General features: G+C 44.6%; 1 protein-coding gene across 1 annotated transcript in view; it reads right to left on the bottom strand.

The window, feature by feature from the left end:
- CNTNAP5 (contactin associated protein family member 5) overlaps positions 1–24,510 on the bottom strand; it is a 465,902-nt gene that overhangs the window by 234,582 nt on the left and 206,810 nt on the right. Inside the window, exon 4 of the mRNA XM_090046063.1 lies at positions 8,921–9,068. Within this exon, the coding sequence (XP_089902189.1) occupies positions 8,921–9,068 (148 nt within the window). The remainder of the gene's footprint in view (positions 1–8,920; positions 9,069–24,510) is intronic.

Here is a 24,510-nt window from a genome sequence, read left to right as displayed (position 1 = left end):
TTTTAAAAGCCCCATACAACAGGCTATTAACAGCACCCCTGCTGAATAAGGTTAGAGCTGGGGAACATCAGAGACAGTTTTAAAATGTGGCGGGGCGGGGAAGTGTATGAGAACATCTAGTACATTAGGAAGGGCAGAGATTTATATGCAACGGTGGAGAAGTCATGGGGAGAGGAGCAGGCATAGGCCAAAAGGGAGGTGAAGCTGTTCAGAGACTTGAAAAAAGCCACCAGATGTGTCTGAGGGAAGTGAGAAGAGGACAGATTAAGACTAAAAGGGCAGTGGGCTTTGATTACAGGTGTGGCAGGTCTTGTGGTCTAAGATCACAGGTTATCTTGTTAACTTATGAATTTATAGGCTTTAAGCGCTCTTGTGACAGGTATCCTGAAGAAAATATAAAGAACATTTTCCAGGTCAACAGGGCAATCTGGACACAGAACCAGCAGTGGAAATCAGGAGATCTTGGTTTTCAGGCTTTTCCTCAGAAGTCTAGACTAAACATTTGTCCCTTTTCCTTCATACAGACTTATTTGACTGACCCTATAAACTGTTGCCAATTAAGTGTTAATGCGCATGTTAGGTAGGGTGAACTACTAAAAGTTATTGGCTTTCCTATACTTAAAACGTGTTCTCCTTTTCATTTCATTTACAGTTGCTCTCATGGGTGACTGCAAGTTCAAAAAATAGTTTTCAAGTGGATCACAGGCTTTATTTTTTTAGTGAAAATGCAATAGAAAGTTATATGACTTCCTTTTCCTTCTTTCTTGAATCCTTCATCTCTAACTCTTGCTCCTTGATTGTAGTATACAGAATATATACCACAGTGACCCCATATGTGACAGCAGGGAGTGGTAATCACTATCCATCTAGCTGTATTGCAATGAATATTTTACACATCTATGGCAAGGTCTACAGTTCACATTTTACTTGGTTCTCTTCCGGTCACATAACTGATGCTCAGCAAGATCAACTTCTGAAGACAGACCCCCATATCTGATGGGTACTGAGAAGAATTGCTGGAAGTATTATTGTTATGTATTACTAGTATCTCCACTGCATGAAAGACTGTGTTCACATGTACTATTGGATTAAGACTGGCTGACAAGATGCTTTTAAGTGTGGGGAGTATACACATGGTGTGTTTTCATGTAAATGGTAGGTCACCGTTCTCTTGAAAAACAGAAAGGAGAAGGAGACGCTTGCTCATCTGGCACTGGAAACATCAGGTGAAAACCTACAGAACTATGGGGGGCCAAGTGAACATGGATGGATTTACTTTAAATGATAAAATCACAGGAGAAATCTTGGCTCCACTGCATGGCAAAATTCACCTGGGGGAGGTTCTTCAAGCCATCCACACACACTAGGCAGGAATGTCCCAGCTAGTTAACTGTTAATACATTCATCCATGTATTGTAATACTTCTAAGTGATGATGGTAAAATAGGGATGGTTAGACTGATGTCTTTGGGAGAGTGCTTTCTTATCTACTGCTAAAAAGCACTATGCAGAAGGTAAGTATCACTATATCTCACTGTAATGTATCTCATTGTCTTAATCAATGATGCTAAACCCACCACCACACCAGTCACCTCAGTTGGGAAAGGAAGAAATTTGAGTGGGATGAAAATGCTCCAGTGCTGCATGGGGTTAGAGCTGAATTATGCTGAAGACAACTCCTGTTTGAATGGGAAACCTCCATCTGTTATTCCCTTTGCCCTCTCCACAAGCACAGGCATGGTCCTGAAGGATCTGGGACTGGATCTCCCCTGATATACCTATCTAGCATATGGAGAGTGAGGGCAAAAGGGATGCACACTGATTTTTGTTATTTCCCTCTCAGGGGTCCTATTCTTTGGCTTTGCTATGGGGTTCTCTACCGACATTAAATTTTCCTTATTTTCACTCCCATTTTGCTTAGTTATAAGACACTATATAGCTCTTCTTCAGCCTCACACATAATGTATTTGCACATCATCATTACATTATTGTCCCTCCAAAACCACCTTCCCTCCTCGTGCTTGTGATGCACATGCACAGTGATCTCATAAGACAGCTACACATCATGGCCCTTTAATCTTTATTCAGATCAATCCCTTCAGCCCCCCCCCTTATCACTGCCATTCTTATAGCTCACTCTATTCCACTGTTATATTTCTAGTGCAGAAATAAAGGCAGCTCCTTTGCTGATATTCACCTCGGGATCACCAAGGAGGTCAATGGAGTCACGCTGATTGACAGCCATTCAGAATCTAGCTCAGCAGTTGCAGACATGATTCAGGTAAATCAATAAAGATGAAATTTAAGAAGATGTACTTCCCTACTCAACAAGATTCTGATCTTAAGGCCGGATCTACATGTTTTGTGAAGTTTTGCTTGGAGGCCCATGTGCAGGCTCACAGATCTCAACAACTGGGATGCTGTTGGTAGCCTAAAAATATAGCCATTGCTTTACTAGCATGTCCCCAACCTTTGTGCAGGAAAGAAAGAATGATATTCTGTAACTGATCCAACTCGCTCTGGTAACAGCTGAGGAACTAGCATCATATTTATAGCTGACAACATATGAAACAAAGAATTCGGCAGACTGCTGAAACTCTTTAATCCAATCCAAACAGTAAGTTTGGTTTGCATCTAAAATTAGTCATTTTGATTTTTTTGTGACGTGTGAGATGGAAGGAGAAAAACCTGAAAACTTTGTTGTATGAGTCACGCAGAGTATAGCTACCCGTTGGGAAGGAGTCTAGGGTTAGGTGGAAACCTTGTCTTCTCCATATGAAACATAGTGAATGAGGAGTCTGCCGTTAGGGTGTGAGTTACTCTCCTGGCTGATGTTACGGTTAACAATCAATCTTGTCTCAGCAACCAAACAGAACAAGGAAGATGTGCCCTGGGCTCAGATGGAGCATTCATGAGCTTCACTAAGACTAAATTGATGCCCCATGGTGCAAATAAGTCCTGTATCGAGGGGCATTAGGTAGCAGAGCTTTGTTAACTATATATTGTGCAAAGTATGGCTTAGTGTCTCTGAAGACACAATATGCTGCCCTAACTGCTAGCTATATTCTCAGAGGGGCAAAAAAAAAGACCCAAAAGGCCTAAATGAAGTAAGTCTTTACAAATAGACCAACGCGGTCTCTCTCACTCTCTCTATATATAGAGCAAAAGAGCGCCTTGGTCTATTTGTAAACACATTCTGTGTGCGTGTGCGTGTGCGCATTTTACAGGTGTGAAAAATGGGACATATTTGATTTGGATAGGCCTGAATCGAGGACAGTGATTCAATTAGTCGATTCAGATAACTGTCCCAATTTAATTCAGCCGAATCTGAATCTGAGGATTCAACACCGATTTGGAGAATTCACAATTCAGCCATAGACACCGCTTTAAGTGTTTTTTCTACATACTTTGAGGTACCAGGCATGGTTCATGAGTGCTGAGATGCTGGGGCAGATGGAGCATCCCACAGGAGCACGGAGGGCCCAGGAGGCACCAGTTGCCCAGCCGGGGGGCGCACAGGGGGACCCCCAGCATGCTCCCTAGAGGACCCAGAAGTGGACTGGAAGTGCTTCTGGTCCACTTCTGGGTCTGCTGCCGAGTGCACTGGGGCACCCCTACACTTCTATGGGATGCTCCATCTGCCCCAGCATAGCAGCATTCACGAGCTGCCTGGTACCTTGAGATATGTAGAAAAAACACTTAAAACTGTCTCTACATCTAAATTATTGAATCTCTCCAAACCGATTCGGAGGGTTCTGATTTGATTTGAAGAGATTAAAAGGTCTCCATTTGGATTCAGCGATTCAGTCACCAAATCAGGGTGAATCTCTGCCAAATCGAATCAAAGATCAAAGCTTTGCACAGCCCTAATATAAATATAGATATAGACCAACACGGCTACAACCTATACTTTTGTACAAAAAGACCAAATCATTATTAAATACAAACAATCACATTGATTGTTTTCTTGGGTCAATCAAAGCCTTCTGCACCTTTGAAAGGACGAGATTTTTCAAATCCTGTTAAAAATCCTAGAGCAGAGGAGGTTAGTGACCAAAAAAAAAAAAAAAAAAGGTCCTGAATCATAGATAATGCCACACACTAGAGATAACAGGTATGGTAATACTGGAAGAAGCCTGTGGATTTCCTAGGAGAGAAAATTACAGTTTGTATACAACTCTTGCCTTGGCCATATTGGGATAATTAATTTATCCTGGCCACATCTTGCATTATCTTTATCATCACATGCATGAGAAAAGAATTGTGGAAAGACCTGGAATGGACTGGCCTTCCCGTTCAAATGAAAAGTGCCTTATATGAGCAAGCTGTTTTTTGTCCTGCTCTCAAGAAAAAGAGGAGACGCTTTTCTACGTTACATCTGCTGGCGCACAGATCTGTATCTGCAAACCCCTACAGGCCAAGGCAGTTTAGTATCACTGACTCCTTTAGTGAGCATTCATGTAACTGTGCAAGAGCTCTGCTGATCTGATCTGCAATGCTTTTGTTCTGGCCCCTAAGGTGCAAAGCAATTCGATAGACATTGTGTTGAATATAGGCATCCCATAACTCAGTTGCTTTCTTGTGCGGCTGAAAAGAGGGAGGCTCCTCCTGCTTGTCATCAGGTTGTCTATGATGACCAGTGTTATTTTACTCTCAGCATGAAATAGGAAAGATATGAGCTTGATGGATAACACTTCCCCTCCAGTGTGATTAATGATAAAGCTCTCCTGGAATATTGAACAAGAACCAGTGAGCTTTCCCAATATATCATTATCTTTCTCTGCCTGCCCTATTCACAGGGGAGGTCTTCTACTTTAGGCCTGGTTTCAGAAGGAAGAGGAGCAACCACAAACATGCATGTCTGAGAAATGTTAGGACAGATTCAACCAGTTTCACTGCTACATCTAAACCATAAAAGGAAGCTCTGAAATCATGTTCTTTCACTCCCGTCGTTAGCTGCCAAAAAACTGTCTGACTTTGTTCCTTGGGAAGTGTTTACTTAACCAAAAGCGTTTGCTTTTTCAGGAGAAAAAGATTTTTTCCAATCGTCTCTTTTTGTTTTTTTTCCCTACTCTCCTTGTCTGAAGGGCAGGAGAATAAGATTACCTTCTCTATGGAGTGGTGCTACAACTAATGAACTGGAATATGGATGTTTGTGAAAGTAGGATAATCCCTCATGTAGTATAGGATTCATCACCAACAAAGCATAAACCTTTTTATTTATGTTTTTATTTTTGCAATTTCTTTACAAGGACTATACCGTACTGTTTTGAAAGTTGACAAAGTTCCTCTGTACTCAGGAGAGAAGCTTTATTCTTTGAAGGGGGACACAAAATATTAATATCCAAGGTGAGACGTTTCTTTCAAAGTGACTGATGAAAGTACAAGACCGCAGAATTGCAAAGCAAGAAATAGCAGAAACACCAGCATTTTCATCTGAAGAAGTTTCAGCCTTCATTTATAGTTCCACCTCCTTATATTTTATTTGGACCACAGACTTCGCTCATGTCTCCCCTCCTGAAAGAGATTCAGGCACTAGAGAGAAAGGATGCTTCCTGAAGTTAGGCACAGTGGGTGCATGCCCATGTCTTAGGGGACTTGAAATAAGTTGCTGTAACTAAATTGCCTTAAGTTAAGCCTATGTCAGAATATACGCACTTACAGCTCCTTGACACGGTGACATCCCTCTCCTCCAGTAGAGCTGACTTAACCAATGCGATTCAAAATAATACACCTTAGGTGTGTATTATCTTGCACCACATTTAAGTTGACTCTGCTCCACATACTTGTGTATGCTCGGATAATTAAGTCTACTTAAAAAGTTAATTTGCCTTGACTGTCAGAAAGCTAGTGTGTGTGCGACTGCACCAGTGAATCTAAGCTAAAATTGTTTCTCTTATCCTCCAAAGGAAGCCAAGAAAGATGCCTAGGTAATAGATAGAGATAGAGATACTTGGCTCAGCATAGATCCTGCCAGTCATGTCACAGGCTAAGAATCAATCAGGATGGGATTATCTGTGTACCCAAAAAGCAGTTGTATACATTTGCTTCTGAGACTGAAATCCTGGAGAGGTGTCTATAATTTTGATTGCAGATTCACAACTGGAGAATGAACAGAACCTGTCATTTGCAGAACAAAGAGAGAGAAAACAATTTTATGGACTCCCTTATAAAATTGTTTCACCCTTTGTTCTTCACGTGGCTGGTTCTCTAAATTATCCAGTTATCTGAGGGTGGCCAAATGGGGCTGAGAGAAGCATTTAGAGCAGCGAGTCCCAAACGATGGGTTGCAGCCCCAAATAGGGTAACAACATCAGCAGATGGGATTGTGGCACGGTGCTTTCTCCCATGCCAGGGCTGTAGAGGCCCAGGGGAAGGGCAGCAGGGTAGGGAGCCCCAAGCTCACAGCAGGCAGACCACATCCTCCCCCTCCATGGGTCCATTTGCTGCCCACAAGGCAAGGGAGGACAGGGGTTGGCGGGGTGGGAAGTCAGGCATCGCGCTCTGCTTCCTGTGGGCAGCAACCAGGGCTCAGGCACCTGTGGGCCCTGGGGCACCTGGGGAAGGTGGGGCCCATATGGGGTCATGCTCAGGACATGTGTGGGAAGAACTGATTTAGAGAAAAGTGGGACAAGTCTGTGCAACTTCTTCATTTATCACAGCAGTTCCCATAGGAGAAACAAGTGAAAAGGATGACCGTCAGAGTGCTGTTTTGTCTCCCTGAAAAGCAATGCATCTTAGAGCGCCAGGAAATGATACGATCAAGGGTGCATGGGAACCAATCCTGTGACACCAGAAGCTGAGCAGGCTACTGATGGAGTTGCAAGGAGATTTGGATCTTTCTTCAAATCTAGCATGACTTTGTGAGCTGGGGGAGGCGGGAAATTAAGATCCATTCGTCTCCTGCTTTAGTTTGAGAGGCTTAAGGAATTTCTTGGATGCCAGTTCAGTTTTGATGGCAGAACTATTTCAATGCCATAGTCCTTTCTTCAGAGCTGGGACAAGCAGATCTGCTGGCTTTCCTTGCAGATTGAGTGTGATCATGGGCATCTGTGCAAGTGCTGCAAAGCCAGGTCTAATGATCTCAGAACTGAATGCAAAGTAGTCTGGAAACACATCCTAGATCCAATATTAGGGCATCCTGTGTTGTGTTTTTTATTAACTACCAGAAGCAATACCAGCCTTTTTTTCCTGACAATGAGATCCTTCAATAGTGTCAGATCCCCCACACTTTTAGCAAAAGCTTGTTGAAGCAATATCTTTTTGTGAACTGTTCTAATATTTCTTGCTCACCCATAGTTTATAAGTATTGCAGGCTTAGCATCTCAGGAGTCCTTACTGGGACACATCAAACATGGGCACTGAAGCATGGAGGGTCACTGAACAAGAGGCATACCTTTTAACCAGATCCGTACAACTCTTGCTGTACCATGTTACTGAAGACCTATCTGTATAAACCATACTGTTTTTCTAAGCATAACATAGTAGCCAAATCAGAATAGCATAACACTGACTATGAAATACAGCCTTAAGCTACGATATTACCGTTAGTCTTTGAAAAATTGGGCCAAAGGATCCAAAGTGGTCTGTGTTTGATTTCTGTTGTAGCCAGAAGGAACTGGGATGGAAAAGGTTGCTAAGCCAGTTTTTATACCCTTGTCTTCTAAGGGGGTATGACAATGATGGAGTGCTTTAACACGGGGTTGGGCAATTACTGTGGCTGGCAGGCCACTTAATGAGTTTTGGCGAGCTGTCAAGGGCCGCACACATAACATCTTTCAGAAGATCTCATTTTTAAAAATTATAGATAAAAAACCCAAACCATAGTCTAAAAATCAAACATAGTATATTTTAACTGTATTGCAAAAAGTTAATTGGGTAATGATTTGTTTTATGAGTGGTGCATATAGAGGTGATTGCATAATGGCTCAAAATAAAGTCTTACTCTTGGATATTATGTGTGTGTGAGGGAGGGTGGGTGTGAACTTGAGTGTGGGGGAGGTTAGGTCCTGAAAGCAGGTGAGGGGTGGGAGGAGGGAGGACAGAGGGACACTTGCAGCAGAGCTCACCTGAGTGGTGTGGGTCTGTTGCAGGTGTTGTCCACTCTCCCACATCTGGCCTGAGGCTGCCCCCACAGAGCTCTGCAGGGGGATAAGCCCCATGCGCCCAGGGCAGCCAGCACCGTGCTCTCGCCCATACCCACCTTACCCTGGTCAGTGCACACAAGTACTGCTCAGCACCCCACTGCCCCCAGGTACTACTCAGCTCTCCCCATCTCCAGCAGCTTCTCTTCCTGCCCCTGCTGCGCCACTCCATGCACCTTCCACCAGCTCAGCTGCTCATCGTGCCAGGTCACCAAGTGGCTGGGTATGTGGTGCTTGACATATGCACCCACAACCACCACCACTGCCCTGTGCTACCTACCACCTGGAGTAGTGCCGGAGGGGTAGGAGGAAAAGAAGGAGGCACCTTTTGCAGGTGGGGAGAGCCAAGGAGTACCCAGGAGGCTGCAGCAGCAGGTGGAGCAGCCCCTCCGGGAAGTTGTGTGTGCTGGCCAGGTCTGGGGTGAATGTGAGCTGAAGCATAGCGCAGACTGCCTCGGGCAAAAGCGGGACGGGCTTGGCCCTATGCAGAGCATCACTGGGGCAGCCATAGGCCAAATACAATCAATTGGCAACCTGGATCCTGCCCATGGGCCATATTTAACCACTGCTCTAACAGGAACTGATATGAGAAAGATCCTTCACCTGAGCTGTGGCAATCAGGGCATCTCGCATGTAGGAACATGCAGGTGACACTTGAAGAAATTAGGGTCACGAGCATTCATGTAAAATTAAAAGAGATATTTTACTAGATACGTTCCCCACAGCATCTTGGTAAATGATCTCTGACAAAATGTGGGTGAGGTTTTGGATACTTACTGTATGAGCAGCCATAGACTTCAACTCTCAGCCCTATTCTTCCATTGGGATTCCACTTCAGAGGGATGAAGCGCAGAAAGCGGGCCTTCACAGAGTGCAGAAATTTGTGTTCCACAACACTGTCTGCATTGGTATTCCCTACGAAGACCTGCCAGGAAAGAAAGTCATCATGAGTGAGTGCTGAAGATCATCTGGTAAAGGAACATAATTTAAGCAAAGACTACCACATTTCAAAGACCTGGCTCCGGGGAGGTCATGATCCAAGCTTTTAGGACCTAATTGGAGCATCTCCAAGCGATCTCCATCTCCCAAGTCTGTAAAATAAATGGCCTTGGAGTATTGTAGCATTCCCGCTTCTTCCAGCGTTCCATTATTAGTCAGGTATTTCAGCAATTTCCTCTCTCATCCAAGACTGGGTTTGCAGCAAAAAGTAGTACAAAAATGAAAATGAAAAGTTCGATACTTTAAAAAAAAAAATCTCCCACATGTGCAAAAGAGAAGACTCTCTTGTTGGGTGGATGACCCTTGTCTGCTATATTTGCATCCATGAGCAAATCTAGCATTTTGAAAACAAGGGTGAAGATGGTGAAGTTCATCATTACACATAAAACAACACTTATTTTTCTCCAGTTAAAAAATGAACTAGAAGTTTTACAATTATGCTAGAGGCATAGGGTTGTATTATTCCTTTTCAGATTGAAGAAAAACATATAACCTCATTGGGATGAGTTAAAAAACAGTCTGCAGGGCTGTGAAATAGGAGTTTCATTGCCAGGAGAAGCTAACAGACACCAAAATAGCAGAATAAAGAATAGCGTAATTGGTGGAACATCAAAACCATTAAAAAGAAAAACAGTTCATTAACACCTCTGGAATGAGGAGTTTAGAAGGGTTCAAGTAGATTATAATGAGCCATGAAGTCAATTGACTCCCTCAGCGCTGTCTGACCAGAAATGCTGCTGCCACTGCCACACAGTTGGTTTTAAACCTTGGGTGGAGCAGGAATCAAAGGGGACGGCAAGTGCACCCGTGCTTCCCCCCTGGATCTGCCCCTGTTTCCAACTGATTTTCACAGCACTCCTGTTCAGTGCTGGACGCAATTTGAGCTCACACTGCAAATGTGGACACAGGGCTCAGAGCCTGCACCCCTGGAAATTCTGATATAGTCTTTGGGTTTTTATTTTTTGGTGGGTGGGCAGAAAATATGGGCATGGATGTTTGGGAGTGCTACTGGTATCCCCAGAACAGGAACTGTATTTTTATCCAGAAGGTTTAGCCCATCTCTAGATACAATCGCATGAAAGTTCCCTTTCAGAAAGTTGCTATTTTACCCAAACTAGTGCCCCTTTACATAAATGAGGCCAACATTATAAAATAATATCTGGACACTTGGTAATCAATGCTCATTCTCTCGGGATGGTTTACTGGCATGTGATGAGGGCAGGGGGCTTTATCAAACAGGTTCAGGAAGTAGCATGGGCAGAATAAGCAAGGAACTCTCTAAGAAATGGGTTTCAAAGTTACACCATGGCCTAGAACAATGGGGATCCTCCTGGATCAGATCCATGGAGCTGGTGGAGGCCTGGGGTTGGTACCAAAGGTCTGGCAGTAGTGGTGGTGGAGGTCCAGGAGAGGTGGGCAGGCAGCCCCAGGGTGCCTTAGGGCAATGCGTCACAACCCCTGCTCACGCTGAACATTGCTATGTTCAGCAAGTACTCCAAATATTGAGGCAGGTCACAGCTCTCCATTGCCACAAGCCCACTTTCCAGTAGCCCAGTAGGCTGGATGGCGTGGCCCTGTTGAACACATGTTTAACACCTCTGCTCTAGGATGCTCTTGAGGCAGATTCACCCCTCACCTCTTGTCCTGGACCACTACATACCACAGATCTTGTTTCCTCCCCACAAAATAATTCCCTGAATGACTAAACCTTCTGAAAATGATCTCTATTTGGTAATTAAAGCCTTTCAGTATGTGGGGAGTGGGGTTGCTCCCAAGTTCATTGCTAAGTCAAGAAAGTAGTGATCAAAAGTCACCAGGGGGCTTCTTTCCAGCTTGGGAAGTGGACCACAGTTTGAAGAGTGCCTCATGTGACCATTTGGCTAGGAAAAGGCATTACATATAAACCAGTTTAAGTGATCAGAAACTGGTTTTAAACCTGGAACAGAACAGATGTTCAGTACACATAAATCAGTTTGAAAATGGCTTAACCTGGTTTGAGATAAACCTGGTTGATGTAGTATCAAACTTAACTGATTTGGGTCAAACCAGTTTATGCAATGTCTTTCCCAGACCCCATCCTGGTTTAAATTAAATCAGAGTCTCCCAGTATCCCAGCATGCTCTCTGGGCTGGATGGGAATGTCTGCTCCAGAGACCTGGGCTAGCCCTTCCCCTCTGCTCCCTGGTTGTAGCTCCAGCAGAGACTGCATGTACAGCAGGGTCTGCCTGGCTTCCTCCTGCTCCCCACTCACTGCTAAGCAGGGACTCTCCCCTCCCCTCTGCCTTACAGAGACACCTCTCAGCATTAGCTAGCAGACCACAAGTTGGCTATGGTCTGGGCTGCGGCAGACATGACAAAGGCAGACAAGACAGTGTCAGCTTAGGGCTTTTTGGAGCTAATCAACAGGTAGTTGGTAAAGTCCCTCTGTTCCTTCCATGGAAAAGCTGTTTAAGAAGAGCTTGAGCTAACAGAAAGAGGGCTTGTTTTCTGATAATCTGATAAACACTAAGGGGTGATAAACACTATGTTATCAACTCCCTGCTGGGCTGCTTGGGGTGAGGGAACCCCTCCCTAATCAGAGAATCCTGCTGGGACCTGACCATGACACCCACCGCCCCAGATCAGCACTATGGAAGGGAAGGGACAGCTGCGCTAGCACCCCCCGGTTTCTAGCCTGAGCCACTGCAAGCATATGCCAGCATTTTCTGGAATGAAAAGGGAATGTCTATCCACCTCCAAATCAGTTCAAGCTTTGCAGGTTAGACTAACCTGCAAAGTTGGAATCAATTCAGACTCAAGCTTTTTTAATGTCTGTCCCTAGCCTTCAAGACTTTCTGCACCTGTAATACCAATTGCCTAAGGCATGCTGTAATCTCATAGAATCACAGAATCATAGAATCAGTGAATCGGAAGGGAACTAGACAGATCATCTAGTCCGACCCCCTGCCAGGGGCAGGAAGGAGCACTGGGGCTGGGAGGGGTCATACGACCCCAGCCAGGTGCCTATCCAGTCTCCTCTTGAAGATTTCCAGGGAAGGTGAGAGCACCACCTCTCTGGGGAGCCTATTCCTGGCTCTGGTCCTTCAGCCTCTCCTCATACGGCTGGCCACGGAGGCCCTCAACTATATGAGGGGCCGTCCTCTGGACTCTCTCCAGGTTCTCCACGTCCCTCATTGGGCATGGAAAGTTCAAATCAGTGGAGGATAATATTAGACTTCTTTTCCCCCTGTAGCAAATGGAGTTATCTTCCTCTTCTTTGCACTTGAAGCTGTCAAAAGCTAAGTCTCAAATTCAGTTCTAATGTTAAATATGATATTGCAGTTCCCCTCCCCACTAAAATTCCACCTCCTGGAACACTGTGATGGCATAATGACATTTGTTACCTTTAAATAAAACATTTCCAGTCATCACCAACCTGGTGGCCTCCTATCAGACCAACCTGGTGGCTCTTTACGACCAGGTCACCAAATCCTTAGATGCATGGATAGCGGTGGACACAGTCTTTCTGGACTTTTGGAAGGCCTACGACACTGTCTCTCACCCCATTCTCATTAGGAATCTGGAGAACTATGGTGTTGACACCCACACAGTCAAATGGGTCGCCAACTGGCTGGAGGGCCGCACCCAGAGACTGGTGGTGGACGGGTCATTTTCGACCTGGAGGGATGTGGACAGTGAGGTTCCCCCAGGGCTCGGTCCTTGGGCCTGCACTGTTCAACATCTTCATCAGGGGGGTAAAAAGCACCCTGTTCAAATCTGCTGACAACACTAAGATGTGGGGGGATGTAGGCATGCTAGAAGGAAGGAATAGACTGCAATCGGACCTAGACAGGTTACAAGGGTGGGCGGATGAGAACAGGATGGGATTCAACACCAACAAGTGCAAGGTGCTGCACCTGGGGAGGAAGAACCGGCACCATACCTACAGGCCGGGGAACTCCCTTCTCGTCAGGGCAGAGGCAGAAAAGGATCTTGGAATCATCATTGATGCCAAGATGAACATGGGCCGGCAGTGTGGGGAGGCAGTTAGGAAGGCCAACCGGACCTTGGCATGCATCCACAGATGCATCTCGAGCAGGTCCAGGGAGATGATCCTCCCCCTCTGTGCGGCACTGGTCAGGCTGCAGCTGGAGTACTGCGTCCAGTTCTGGGCGCCGCACTTCAGGAGGGATGTGGACAGCATGGAGAGGGTCCAGAGGAGGCCACTCGCATGGTCAGGGGGCAGCAGAGCAGGCCGTACGAGGAGAGGTGACGGGACCTGAACCTGTTCAGCCTCCACAAGAGAAGGTTGAGGGGGGATCTTGTGGCCTGTTATAAACTAGTCAGGGGGGATCAGCAGGCATTGGGGAAGTCCCTGTTCCCCCAAGCACTTCCAGGAGTGACCAGGAATAACAGTCACAAGCTGGCAGAGTGTAGGTTTAGGCTAGATATCAGGAGGCGCGACTTCACGGTCAGGGCGGCTAGGAGCTGGAACCAACTTCCAAGCAAAGTAGTGCTGGCCCCTACCCTGGGGGTCTTTAAGACAAGGCTTGACAATCACCTTGCTGGGGTCGTTTGAGCCCAGTACTCTTTCCTGCCATGGCAGGGGGTTGGACTTGATGATCTGCTCAGGTCCCTTCCGACCCTACTAACTATGAAATTATGAAACTATCATGGTTGGCAAGATATGAAAGCAATCAAAAGACTTTAAAAAAATACTAATAATCAGAAGCTAACAAAAAAAAAAAACATTTTTCCCATCCATGTTTTAAAGAAACTTCAGGATTATTTTCGTGCCTTAGTTATCATTTTAGAAAGTATAGGGTTGGTAATACTATACTTTCCATCACATAATAACTGCTTTTTGGATGAATATTTTCAAAGACATTTTAAAGAAAGAAATATAAAGAAAAATCCCGGAAAAAAAGATACAGTCAAGAGCAGAAATGATCTCCTGGCACTTTCTGAAAACTAAGCTACTCACAAATACCATCTATTTCTTGTTCAAATCATTGGCTGTGGTTCCAAGAAAGAGATCCACATATTTCAGTCACAGCACACTTGTTATTACTGGAGTGCATGCAGTTAGCAGCTGGAAGCGGAGCCAACTGTGTGCTTGGCATTGTAAAAGCAAGACAAGGAAAGGCAAGGCTTGATGAACTTACACACAAACTGTTGAAAACAGAGGGAGAAGTATAAGGGATAGAGAGGCAGGGTGATTTTTTTTTGTCTGCAAGTTCCCGAGTATAGATTTAGGATTCCATCTTTCAGCATCCAACTTTGAAACTTTTAGCATTAGTGGCACGACAGTATCAAAACAGAAGGATTATTCAGACGCAAAATCCAGACTCCAAATCATCTGACTCCTAATGCCATGCTGAACAAGTGTCCTTCCCACAAAGAAAATGTCCTCAACTCTGTGGGCTAAAACTAAAACATAAGGAAAAATCTGGCATTTTCCCCATAGTCATCAGCAGTTAATTGATCTTTTCCAGCTGTTTGTGCAAAGAAATAATCAATGCATTAAAGAATATGAAACAAGGATGTAGCAGCAGATTCCTTAGCCCCGCGGCTTAAAATATTGATTGATACTAAACTTAGGGAGGGAGGCAGAAATAGCTCTGTTTGAGAAAGTGCTACTATTACAACAGGCTATTGATTGGCATTAATCCTCAGGAATAAAACAAAGAAAACAACGAAGAAAACAACAACACACCCAGTTGCTATTTCCTGTGTAACACAGTTGATCTCTGGGAAGAGAAACACTGGAACAGGTTTTACCCAGAGATGTGGTACAATCTCCATCCTTGGAGGTTTTCAAGACCCGGCTAGACAAAGCTTTGTTTGGGATGATCTAGTTGGGGATGGTCCTGCTTTAAGTAGGGGGTTGGGCTAGATGTGACCTCCTGAAGTCCCTTCACACTCTCATTTTCTATGATTCGATGAGTTGGGTGTTCGGCATATATTTCCTCCTTTCATATAGCAGTGCCAGACTACCATGCATCCTTCCCTTTGCATAATGTAGCAGGCCTCCCTGTCCCATAATGGGCAGGGGTGTCCCTTGGGACTGGTGAAAGACTGATGCAAAGTACCCATTTAGCAAGTTGGCTTTTTCCTGGGCATCAGGTGTCAGTTGCCCCATCAGGTTCAGCAGGGGTCCAATGTTGCCCTTGCTTTTCCTCCAGCTCCCCACACAATGTAGCAGTGGTCTTTCAGTACAGGTTGATTTTATCCAAAACCGCATTTGCATTAACAGTTTGATGAGTTATACTGAGCTAGAATGAAACTCCCTAGAAAAAAGAAAAGAACTGCCATTGCTTCAGTAGATTAGCGATAAGAAACCTATTAGGGGTGAGGGTAAAGAACATTAGTATCCCAAATCTCATTGGAAATCACCATGATTTGACTGTATAACTCCATCAGATCCCTTTGAAAGCCCCAGCCAAACAAACAACTAAGATGAGCTTTCCATTAAAAGAACATCTTTGAATCTGGAGAAAATTGAAGTAGCTCAGTTAATGCCAACAGAACTATGCTGATTTACACCATATGAAATCTGACACAACATCCTTTTGTATCATCTTGCTAGAATACTGAGAGAGAACCGGATAGTTGCTCCTGGATCTGAAACGATGAAAAGGAGTTTGCTTAGAAAAAACATATCTGTTCATCAAAGCCTAATAAACTAAAGAGACAGGATCAGGTCAAGACTGTGCCTCTGCCTCCCCTGACACACGCTCAGGACCACAAACAGCAACTTATTTACCAATCTATAGAAGCTGACTCCCATAATGACTCTGATGATTATGTGCTCTCCCACTTTATTAAGCAGGTAATGAGGTGGGTTCAAACTGTGAATGGAAAGAGAAGTGTTGACCCAATCAACTCTGACTGGTTCATGGCCAGACCTGGGGTTAACTGTCTTCCAGGGGAGTTATTTCCAGACGTGTCTAATGCTTTCTTTCCTGCTTAAGCCGCTCTGATGAACCGAGCTAAAAATCAAATTATGAACGCGCAGGGGCCTGCAACACAGATGTTTGCAATTTACATTACAGTGACCTTAATTTAAGGGACTGCAGGCAAGAAGCGGCTCTCTCCCTTACAGATCTTGCCTGTGTCATCTTATGGACTGCCGCTAACACCCAAAGAAAGAGAAACAGGGAGCAAACAAAGGCAGACTTATTCAAAATAACTCGTAGCTGGACCTAAAAGAATGAAAAAGAAATTAAGTCAACATCATAAGCACCAGAGCAGCAGCAGTCTTGTGCATACAATGCTTTCCCTTCCTTTCAAACTACGCTATTAGTCTGGGAAAGAGCGTGATCCGTACAAAGTGAAAGCTGCCACAATTCAGGACAACGTCTAAACTTCTCATGGAAACTTGTGAAATCACAAAAAGGCCATAAAACCACCCTGGATATGTAGCGGAAAGAATGTCAGCCTGTCTCTTTGGATCGTCTAGGCTGAAAAATGCTTTGATCCTGAAATAGCTCCATCATCAATAGAGATATAGCTCAGCTTCAGTCATACTCAAGTTTCAGTTCACTGGAGTTTTCATTCAATCAAGTGGCAGAGGTTTCTTTTAAGTTAGAAAAGGGTTGTCAAGTTTGTAGAAGTCACTGGCCAAAACAAAGCTGTCCTGGGATTCTGTTCCCAATATCTATAGTGATTGCAATGGACTGAAAGGTGTGAAATCCCATTCACGCTGTGCTGGATCTCAGCCTCCCCTCCAGCGCCGCTTTGCCCTGCAATGGTTATCATTGCACCCATGCCTTCTGTTGATGGGATAAGTTTGAACAGGTGGTCAGCAGCCCGAGGTCCTTTTCTAACAATGAACACACCACGTGATCCTTTAATCTGAGCAAGGAAAAATAAAGGCAACCTTTGGCAATTTTAGGGATTTTACAAAAATTGTTCCCATCTAAAACTCTTTCAGTGGAGACATTTAGGAGACAGTTAAGTAAAGGCATTTCCCCAGTAACACATGGTGATAGTATTGGAGAGTGACGAGATGGAGATTCATTGGGTTTGTTGGGCAAGCATTTTTCTGGGCTGCTCTTTCTTTGTGTGTTTAGCAACAGCTAAAAGCAATTCTTTGTTCGTGTGTCCACAGCAGAAAAAACTGTCCCAGCTACAAAAAAAAAATAAGTTAGCCCATCTGCACAGTGCTTAACCCTTCAAATTTGGACCCCAATTTCACAAGGAGCTCTGCCTTCACTGGGACCTTCCTTGGGGGGTAGCATTTCATGTGCATGGAGGGTATGGAAGGAACAAGTCCTGAAGGTGCATCTCCTCTCTGCGTAACATCATAAAAGCATCTCTTTGCACCTCAAATGGGCAAAGAGAGCAATGGGGGAGTGCTTGGCTGATGAAAGAGTTGTGATTGTGACATTTGTTCTCAGTAGCCATGTGGTTAAAGCCCTTTTGAGTCAAAAAGAGGCTGCTCCGTTGATTTCAATGCACTTGGATAAGGCTCAAGGGGCGAGAGTAGCAGTGTGCTCCCATCATTAATGGCAACCATGTGGGAGTCTGGGGAATCTAGCGTTGTTTCTTGCTACTGTGGGAACCTGAGCAGGTCCTTTCCCTTCTCTGCGCCTTTCCCCTCCACCCGCAAACTTCATTATAGTTTCACAGTTTCACAGTGGATAGGGTTAGGAGGGACCTGAATAGATCATCTAGCCTGACCCCCTGTCACAGGCAGGAATGAATGCTGGGTTCACAAGACCCCAGACAGGTGATCCTCCAACCTCCTCTTGAATTTGTCCAAGGTAGGGGTGAGGACCACTTCCCTGGGTAGTTGGTTCCAGATTTTGGCCACCCTAACTGTAAAATTTCATAGATTCCATAGACATCAGGGCTGGAAGGGACCTTGGACGATCATTGAGTCCAGCCCTCTGCCCAAAGGGCAGGAAGTCAGCTGGGGTCATAGGATCCCAGCAAGATAAGCATCCAATTTGCTCTTGAAGGTGTTCAATGTAGGTGCTTGAACCACCTCCGCTGGCAGACTGCTCCAGACCTTGGGGGCTCGGACAGTAAAGAAATTCTTCCTTATGTCCAGCCTGAAACGGTCTCGCAGGAGTTTGTGACCGTTCGACCTCGTCATCCCTTGGGGCGCTCTGGTGAACAGACGTTCCCCCAGATCCTGGTGGTCACCCCTGAGAAACTTATAGGTGGCCATCAGATCACCCCTGAACCTGCACCTTTCCAGGCTAAAGAGCCCCATGGCTCTCAGCCTGTCATCGTAAGATCTGTTTTCCTGACCTCTGATCCTGCGCGTGGCTCTCCTCTGGACTCCCTCAAGTTTCTCCACATCCTTTTTGAATTGTGGAGCCCAAAACTGGACACAGTACTCCAGCTGCGGCCTCACCAAGGCCGAGCACAAGGGGAGAATGACGTCCTGGGATTTGCTTAAGAACCATCTATGGATGCACGCCGGCATTTTGGTCACTTTACTAGCCGCAGCATCGCATTGCAGGCTCATGTTCATCTGTGGCTTCCTTCTGCCAAGGTGCAGCACGCTGCATTTGTCTATGTTGAACCCCATCCTATTCTCATCTGCCCACTTTTGTAGTCTGTCTAAATCTAGTTGCAGCCTGTCTCTCCCTTCACGTGTGTCCACCTCGCCCCACATCTTAGTGTCATCAGCAAACTTGGACAGCGTGCTTTCCACCCCTCGTTCAAGTCGCTGATGAAGATGTGAAACAGCGCGGGCCGGAGGACCGAGCCCTGGGGGAACCCACTGCTCGCATCTCACCAGGCTGAGTACGACCCGTCCACCACTACTCTCTGGGTGCGCCCCATCAGCCAATTTTTGACCCATCCAACTGTGCAGGCATCAATGCCACAGTTGCTTAATTTATTGATGAGGATGGGGTGAGAGACAGTGTCGAAGGCCTTCTTAAAGTCTAGAAAGACTACGTCCACGGCGACACCATCATCCAAGGATTTAGTCACTTGGTCATAAAAGGCAGCCAGGTTGGTCAGGCAGGACCTGCCTTTGATGAACCCATGCTGGTTGCCCCTGAGCATGATCTCCCCTGCTGCCCCCCACAGATGTGCTCCTTGATGATTCTCTCCAAGATCATCCCAAGCACTGAGGTGAGGCTTACGGGCCTATAGTTATTTGGGTCCTCCTTCCTCCCTTTCTTGAAAATTGGGACCACATTAGCCAGTTTCCAATCCTTCGGCACCTGGCCAGATGACCACGAATGCTCATACAGCCGGGCCAAGGGCTCCGCGATGACTCCTGCCAGCTCCCTCAACACCCTTGGGTGGAGGGCATCTGGACCTGCAGATTTAAAAATGCGCACCCCTTCCAGAAGGTCCCTAGTTACATCTGCTCTGACTGAAGGCCTGACAGAGCTATCCCCAAGATTGTCCCTGCCTCTGGTAGGTGGGATGTCCTGGCCCCTGTTCAAGAAAACAGAGGCAAATAAACTGTTAAAAATATCAGCTTTCTTGTCTGGTGTAGCCACAAGATTACCATTTGCGTCTTGCAGGGGCCCGACATTGCATGGTGCCCTCTTCTTGCTCCCAATGTACTTGAAAAAGGACTTTTTGTTGTCCTTAATCCTGGACGCTAGCCTGAGTACCATCTCTGCCTTGGCCTTCCTAATAGCCCTCTTACTCTCCCGGGCTGAGGGGGAGTCCTGCTCCTTGGTGATAGCTCCTCCCTTCCACTGGCTGTACGCCCCCCTTTTAATCCTCAGGCATTGCTGAGTGCCTTTGCTGAGCCAAGCGGGTTTCTGAGCACTCTTACCCCCCTTGCTTCTCTCAGGGACTTTATCCTTTGGGCCTAGAGGATCGCCACCTGAAGATACAACCATCCCTCATGGACTCCCATCTCCCCTACCTTCTGGGCCCTCAGTGCCTCCCTTATTGTTTTCTGTTATTTAGGATACAAGCCCTTTGGGGTACACTAATGCTCTCACAAATTGCACATACAGAGCCAATCATGATAGGGGTCTGACTGCAGTCTAAGACACTTTGGCACCAGCTGGGTTTTTTGTTTGGACTGGAAACAAGTCTCCCCCTTCACATGTGAGATGATTATTAGAAGACGTCTAATGTATGAGGGCCTTGCTGGGCTGAGCTCTTGAGCTTGCACCCCTGACTCCAATCTCACTTCTCTGCAACTGGATTAGCTGAGAGTTTCAGTCGAATCTTTCCAGCACACTTTCACGCCTCAGGCTGCAGGTACATCTTGACAAGAGCCTCAGTCTGCTCCAGCAAGCCTTGCATTCGCTGCTCTCTGTTTGTCCTGGCTTCTGACTCAGCTTTGGCTTCCCCTGACCCTGCTCTTGGATCTTGCTGGAACTCAGCACCCAGCTCTCCAATTCTCCTGTTTCCTGACCATGTCTTATACCCCCAACTATGTCTCTACAATCTCCGCTCCACTGATCCAGATCCTGACCTAACACCCCGGTAACCTGTACCCCAGCCTAGCTGCCCTTCAGAGGTCTATCCACAGGCCCAGCTGCCTACATCCTGGTTGAACCCTCATGTAAAGCCAAGCACATCATCAGGAAGACATGCATCCTTCTCTGCTAACCTTTTATTTCTGCAGTTTACTAATCACTTCTATTTTATTCTTCTGCAAAGTGTTTGTCCTTCAAGGAGTAAACACAGCATGTGGCCTGGCATTTTACCTGTTTTTCTGTTGGGGCGGGGGGAAGAACGAGGGCTGTTGAAATTAATAGATTTATAGATGTTAGGGTCAGAAGGGACCTCAGTAGGTCATCGAGTCTGACCCCTGCCCTGGGCAGGAAAGAGCGCTGGGGTCAGAAGACCTCGAATAGCACTGGTGCAAGGACCGAGCCCTGGGGGACCCCACTGCCCACACCTTTCCACGTTAATACTGACCCGTCCACCACCACTCTCTGGGTGTGACCCCTAAGCCAATCTGCCACCCACCTGACCTAAATTAAAATGATCTATCCCATACTGCATGAAGGAAGATGAGACTCTCCCTCCACTTGCAAATATAAAAAGAGAGGGGGGGAAAATATGATGCAAACCTCCAAAAGCCAATTCAATTAAAATGAATCTCGCCAGCACTTGGTAATGAGCCCTGGATCCATTGCTAGGAATTACATTTATTTCTTGTTATTTATTGAGATACAGGGCAGATTGTTTCAGTAATGCAGTGCCTGATTCAGTTCTCTCTCCATTCGTATCCCAAGTAGTGACAGTTTCTGCACAGAAGCACAAGATACGGAGCAGCAACGTGGGGAAAGGATCCTGTAGCATGCTCTCCACCCTTGCCTATTATTAATTGCATAATCTGCTCAAGCAAGAAGGTGACATGCATTTGATCTGCCCCATTAGACTATATGGGCACCACCTTTTGGTAGTGGCCTTCCAAACATGAGCAACAGTACTGGTAACAACTTAATTAGCCTCAGATGATTGGGTTTGGTCTTGGACAGTCATCCATTTTAGTTCATTATCTATTATCCTTATGATCAAAAACATATATTAAACTTGGTTTAGTACAGTTGTTTGAGGATTCTCCATCACAGTGCTTTTCCAATAGAAACATCTCGGCTTTATTTGTTTATTTTTAAATACAGTTAAAATATTTTCCAGGGAAATTTTAATTCTGCCAAAAAAATGTCAGAACGTCCATCAGGAAAAATCTGAAGTAATATGTTTTGTTTGGCGTTAGTTCTACTTGAATTGGCTTGTTTAACTGTATTGAATTGAACTTATTCCTTGTAAATCCACCGCTTTAGCGGGGGGGGATATGGCTATATTATTCCTTGCCTGGATTATACCTCAACATGACTGACATAACTCAGAGTCCCATAACTCTGTCAGTTTAATCCCAATTGCATTGTGAAAGTTTTAATTCACATGGAGGCCAGACCTACAGTTCCCATATGACAAAAGAATCAATAGTTTAATATTGACCTGGCTAAAGACAAAGCTTTAAATAAGATAAAAGAAAGCATTTTGATGTCAGAGGTCTTAAAATGCTTCACTTAGATTGAAAATATCCACACCAGGAATTTGGCACTTCCAAATTAGTTCCTTCCCTCCTTCCACTCCCCCACCAAGCATTTCTATTCCACAAGAAAACTATTTGAAAATTCGACTTTTTTTGAATGCTGAGTCAAAAACAAATGTTGAAAAGTTTGCATATCTACCAAATTATGTGGAATTGTAATAATTTATATGTATTGGATGCTACTAGTAGATCAGAGGTGTGAACCTTCCAGGAACAGACAAAGCTAAATCTCATGCAAGACGGTTTATCAACTCCTGAGGGATTTCCTGTGCAAGTACCATTGTTTTGTTCTTTCCCCACGAGCCAAGCGTTCAAAGCCAGGGCACAGATGCAAAGGTCAATTAAGTCAATGGAGTAACTCCCACAGGACTTTGCAAGCCCCTCTGGTTAAAAGGGAATTTTGCCACAGACGGCAGGAGCAGCAGAAGGTACTATATTAAGCAGAAGCCCCTAAAATGCACAGCTGATCAAATTATAGTAGCACATTTATCCATTTCTCATAATTGCTTTTTTTTTTGGTGGATTGCTATGAAATGCTTCTCATATGAAGCGCAGTTTAAAAAGCAATTTGAGTAGGGGAAAGGTAGCACTCTGCACCCTCATGGGAGACTATTACAAAAAGAAGAGCCAGCCAGGAAGAAGGCACTATGATGAAAAGGGAAGAAGGGAAGCTGCTAAGAAAGCCTCGTTCACTCCAGTGTCTTGCCCAACCTGTCGTCTCCCTGCATTCTCTTAATAGTCTTAAATGGATATAGTATTTTTTTTCTTTAATCCTATAGTAAGAGTCTGTGTATTTTCATTATACACCCAGATAAATGTGATAGCCCACAGCACACAGGGCTGCATTTCAGTTATGGGAAATAACTACATCCAGACATAATACTAATTTAAACTGTAGAGTTTTTTGAGTGATGGGATTATAGAATATTATAATTTCTGGTAATACTAGTAATATCAAAGCCAAATATTATTGGGATACAACAACAAACACGTATCAAGTTCTTCCCATAACCAACTAAACAGCACCACTGTGCGCAAGGAGGACCAGGACAGCTTGACTCAAATGCTGCCACCCCATCTAGATGACAATGTGTAGTGCATCATAAGCAGGGATCCTGGTTTTCTCTGATTTAAAAACTCCCCAATTTTTGGTTAAAATAAAGGTCATCTACATTCTGCCATGATTTAAACGAAACACCACTAATGTAAAGATATATATACAGTGGTGTTTCATTTTAATGACAAAAAGGTTGATTTGGGGTTACTTTTTTAAAACCAAAAATTGGGGATTTTTTTTTTTTTAAATCAGAGAAAACCAGTATCCCTGATCACAAGAGAAGGTAACCGAGTGCCATTGACCTGACTACAATAGTGAAGGTGATCTGGCACTTCTCAAAGTGAGCATGATGCCACTGAATGGAATTACAGCAGCGTCGACTGGAAAGAACATTTGGAAATATCCTTTATCCCAAAGCACTGTATTCCTATGGACGACCCCCAAATTTCTCTCTGTAAGTGAGCAAGCATGTTGTCACCATCCACAACCCACTGTACTCTGTACATGAAAAGATACATTCTGTGAATATGGGGCATAATAAAGAAAACCGTAATTATAATATAATTACAACAAAATGGAAGCTTAGCCTACAGCACAGCTAAAATTGTAAAATACAAGGCAAAAGTTAACAAGTAATTTGGGTTTCTGTTCAATATCCTATACATTATCTTTAAAAAAAACGCATATATATAGATGTATTATAATACTCTCTATATTGGCATTTTAAGCTTCATCACATCAAAGGAGAAATATTTCCCTAGAACCTTGACTAGATTAACCTTACTCAATAGACTGCAACATCTCTTTCCATTGCCAACATTAATCACACACTTCAGCTGTTCTTTTGCATAAATCTCCTGGAGACTTGCATGCTTTGTATTGAATTAGTGGGATTAACTATGCAGTGAATGTGTTTATATCTAGTAATGTTGGGCAACTCTTGCAAGCCTCCCCACATTTAGCTGCATCAAAGTGAGTTTAAATAGCTAGCTCTGTGCTCTTGGTAACTCTCTCTTTGATTATAATTTGCCAGCCATATCCAGCATGATGGCACCAGGGAGGTGTTAGTTATTCCATGCAAGAGTGACCTTAAATGAATATTTGACTTCATTATCTTACATTATTTTCCTCTTTTATAGTCTGACAGCATTTCCATTTGGAGACACACAATAATGTCCTATGGAAAGGGATGGATAGGTAGACTTAATTTTCTCCAATGCTTTCACAAAAGAGTGAAAAGAAAATCCATTTTTTTATCCAACAGAACTTTGCAAACTTTGCTCTGATCATAAAAAGTACACAATTCAACCCAGAACATGACAA

This window comes from Crocodylus siamensis, chromosome 4, assembly GCF_052110815.1.
Source record: "Crocodylus siamensis isolate JL-2025a chromosome 4, ASM5211081v1, whole genome shotgun sequence".
Classification (NCBI taxonomy): Eukaryota; Metazoa; Chordata; order Crocodylia; family Crocodylidae; genus Crocodylus; species Crocodylus siamensis.
Note: the sequence above shows the minus strand (reverse complement) of the source record. Positions and strands in the feature narration are given on the sequence as shown.